Here is a 4,172-nt window from a genome sequence, read left to right on the forward strand (position 1 = left end):
AAGACCCTTTCTTTCCTTTTTGTCATCCCTGCTTACCTCTGCAAGCTTGTGTCACACTTTGTACGTCTCTCGTTCCAGCCTTAACGCAGTCTTGGCCATTACTGTTGACTGGCCGCAGCCCAAACAAAGAGCCGCCCCATCTCCTCCCAAGCAGGAGAGGAGGGGCAGGGACAAACTGGTGGCCAGGAAGCATCAAAAGTTGGGTTGCAGAATCTCCTCATTGCTTCTCAGTAATCTCGTAGCCTTAGGGTGGGGAGGTATTGTTACAGGTCAGGAGGGGGACAGAGGGTGAGACTTAGAACCCACTTGTGGGTTGTTACGGCCCATCCCTGGGATATCCCAGGCATTGGTCATTTCCCATAATTGGCAGCTAGGATGGCACTGAATCTGATGAGTCATATAAGCGGCACCTGTCAGTGTGGTGGGTGAGGCCTGCAAACTTAGAATCTGCCCGATACATCAATTCCAAGCTCTTTGCTCCGGAGTAGGAATCAGGTAAAAGTGGATTCATCTGCTGTGGGCTGCGGCAAAAGCCCGTAAAAGGCATTCCCAAGAGAGTTTCCCCTACAAAGGGAGGCCCTGAAACGGTTTGAGCGTGCAGATTTTCTTTAACCTTCTTGCCTTTCTCCAGGCACCTCTTTCTCCTTTTCTCTTCCCTTGTTCTGACTGCCTTGCCTTCCCCAGCGGGCCTCCTTACCCTGTCACCGCTCAGAGGATGGTGGGCATACATGCCCAGTGTGCCCTGGGTACATGACGGGAGAGAGACCAAGCGGGCACAGTGGAAGAACGGGGCCTTTGCCCCTCTCAGCAGAGCAGTGCTGTGGGCCTTGACGGCGACAAGTTTTCTTCGCACGTGCCGTTTTCCCACCAGCTCTCTGCCCCGTGAGTGCTCGACACAGTTCTGGAGGAAGTGCCCAGAACAGGGGGGTTCCCAGCCAGCTTAGCCTCACGGTTTTGCTTCCCAACAAACACCACTTATCTCCAGGGGGGTAGGGAGGTACTTCAACCCCAACACGAGGGGGAAAGACATGCCACCTTCCTTCACTGGTTGCCCCACTTGTCACCCAGAAGGCTGTTTCCCAAGGTCTCTGAAAGGGAGAGTTTCTGTCACAAGAGATGCCGGGCTCTGTCTGCAAGTTGCCGTATTGGGCCTCTGGCTTTACTGGGACAGCCAGGCAATGCCTCTCCTACCCAAGAGTGTGGTTCTACATCTTGCCTCTACCTCCTCATTTCTACCTGTGCTTAGGGGACAGTAACTTCAGACAACTCAGCAGGCATGCTTAGCGTCTTCATCCCATATGAAACCTAGGGCCGGGGATGTGGGTAATTACAGGACTACCTGGAACGTCCAGATGCTGAGGTCAGGCTGAGGTTTCCACCTTGCTCGGCGAAACTATTCAGAGCCTTCCTCTGCCCAGAAAGATGACGGGAGGCTGTGAGCACGACATGCTGATTTCGTGGCTGGGACATTTCTACAGGAATGCAGGATGAGCTTTTGACAAAGTGGCCAAGAAACAAGGGAACCAGGTAGTTCTTAAGACCAAAGGTTTCAGCAGGGTATTAGGGTGAGAGCAGTAGAGGGGGATAATGTAAAATGCCACCACCATAGATTCATATTGCACATGGTACACACCCTGGATGGCGTATTGGGAGCATACATAGAACAGATACGTGCAGGTAGCACCCCCTATTGGTATACTATGTGGTTTGGTACATCAAACCGTTACTTGAGGTCTATGAAACTCTTAACTGGTCAGAAATGGGAAAAGTCATTCCATAATAGCATCCTTGAAGGAGAAGCTTCAGGAAACATCTACCATCTGCTAAACTTGGAGCCAAAGCAAAGCGGCTCCTTTATACACATATACATATACATACACATATACATAATATATATGTGTATATATATATATGATCTGTTTCGTTGTATTTCCCACAGATTAAGGTAGTTTCTGGAAAACAAGTCAAACCAATGATGAAAGAGTACAACCAGGAGACATTACGTCTTAGGTTGGCGTTCTCCTTGACAGAACTGTCCTTGGAATAAGAAGTTGCAGTTCACACTAGGTGACCTTCGATATATGTCGCCTAAAGCAAGGCTTGGTCTAGACGCCACGTTCCTGGAACTGGAAAGAATTGATGTGTTGCAACATCAGGTCTCGCGGCTAAACTGAGAAGGTTGGCCTTTGTCTGTAGCTTGACTATTTCAGAAGCACTTTGCCACCTCTATGGAAACAGCTTTATTCTGGCAGAGCTTGGGTGGTAGGAGGCAGCGTGCAGGGCCCTTAGAAGCTGGAATTACTAGATTGAGGGAACAGCCGCTTCCACAGGTGGTGTACTTGGTGGGGGCCAGTGTAAGGACCAAATCGGAAGGCACCCCACTCAGTGCAAGTCTCCCAGGGGTGCTCTGCATCTTTCCTTAGCAAGGTTAAAGTAGACTGGTTCTCTAGATGATGCTAAGAAGGTTGGTATAGGTTGTCTGGCGGGAAACCTCCATGCAGAGTCCAAGTCTTAGGCTGAGTGGAGACTGACGGAGAGCTGGTCTCAAGGCCTTCCCTTAGCAGAGCTCAGGGTCTCCTGGCTGAGCTGCAGCTCCCACACCACTCAGGCATCCCCCGTGCCCCCGCCCTCCCCCCAGCCTGTGTGGCGTGGCTCTGGTTTTCTCCCAGCAGCCTTTACTTCTCATCTTCATCCCCCTCACTCATGCTGCTGATGGAGGCTGAGGCGGCTTTGGGTGAGGAGGGGGGTGAGGTTTTGTTCGGGAGCCACGAGAAGGTGGGCGATGGGGAGCGTGAAGGGGACCGGCTCCTGGTGGGGCTGCTCACAGGGCTCTGCTTCGGGGACAAGGCCTGCAGCATCCGGCTACTCCTCTCCTGGAACATCTGCTTCTAGAGAGAGAAGGGAGAGAAGGCGTGTGTTAAAGGAGCCTTCTGAGGCGGTAGGGAAACAAACAAGGCAGGAAGGACAGCTGCTGCTCTAAATACCTGCACGCACAAACACAGGCTCGCATGACAGCCCGTGTTCCCCAGACTATCTCTGGGGAGGGGCTGAGTGAGATTCTGGGGCAGGAAGGTGCTGCCACATCAGATTATCCTCCCGGCTGGTTCTTGGGACTCATCCCTTCTTACCACCTTTTCCTCCATCTCCAAATCGAACTGCTATCTTATGTGCCAGGCAAATGGCAATGTCCTCGGTACTTCGAAGTGCAGCAGGAAATAAAACAAAAATCCCTATCCTCATGGATATGAGGGAGGAATCACACAATAAACAAAACATGAGGTGTGTCAGATGGACCTATGGTCTGAGAGAAAACTGCAACGAGAGAAGTTAGCAGATTGGGGTGTGGGCCGGGGAGACAGGTGGGCTGCAAAGGTCAGTAGGGCGCTCAGGGAAGGCCTCACTGAGAAGATGCTGTCTGAGCAGAGACCTGAAAGAGGTGAGGAGGGGACCACGTGAATGGCAATCGGGGGGAAGCACGTTCCAGACAGAACTCCGAGAAGGGAGCATGCAGTGCACGTCCCAGGACAAGCAAGGAGACCCTGGGGGCTGGAGTGGAGTTACCTGGGTGAGGGGGGGGGATGGGGGGAAGAAAAGGATAAAGTTGGTGGTCATATCGAAGCTGGGGCTTCAGTGACAGGCGGGAAGATGGGGTGGAGATGGGTGGTGAGCCCGTGGGGCTGCATGAGGACTGGCTTTCCAAACAGAAGGTGCTAAGTAGACAGGGCTAAGCATAACTGCTTGGCCTGACTGGACCCCAAGTGCCTATAGGGTGACAGTAGTTGAGGCTGGAGCACCAGGAGGAGGATGGATTTCTCCTGAGGAGCCCCTGGAAGATTTTAATCGAGAAGGGTATGGTAAGATTGGTGATGTAGAAATACCTTTGGGTATGAGCATAAAAGCAAAAAAAGAAACCATTAAAAAAAAAAAGACTGATGTTTGGCTGTATAGAAAATTTAAAACTTCTGTACCTAAAAAAAAAAAATACACTGAAATAAGGTACAAGGCAAATGAGAAAAAGGGGGAGGGCTTCCCTAGTGGCACAGTGGTTGAGAGTCCGCCTGCCGATGCAGGGAACACGGGTTCGTGCCCCGGTCCGGGAAGATCCCACATGCCGCGGAGCAGGCTGGGCCCGTGAGCCATGGCCGCTGAGCCTGCGCGTCCGGAGCCTGTGC

General features: G+C 52.1%; 1 protein-coding gene across 1 annotated transcript in view; it reads right to left on the minus strand.

The window, feature by feature from the left end:
• Positions 1-2,229: 2,229 nt before the first annotated feature.
• PCYT1B (phosphate cytidylyltransferase 1B, choline) overlaps positions 2,230-4,172 on the minus strand; it is a 103,306-nt gene continuing 101,363 nt past the window's right edge. The window contains exon 9 of the mRNA XM_007463972.1: positions 2,230-2,888. Coding sequence (XP_007464034.1) covers positions 2,676-2,888 — 213 coding nt within the window. The 3' untranslated portion in view covers positions 2,230-2,675. The remainder of the gene's footprint in view (positions 2,889-4,172) is intronic.

The sequence above is a fragment of the Lipotes vexillifer genome, unplaced genomic scaffold (genome assembly GCF_000442215.2).
Source record: "Lipotes vexillifer unplaced genomic scaffold, Lipotes_vexillifer_v1.1 scaffold587, whole genome shotgun sequence".
Lineage (NCBI taxonomy): Eukaryota > Metazoa > Chordata > Mammalia > Artiodactyla > Lipotidae > Lipotes > Lipotes vexillifer.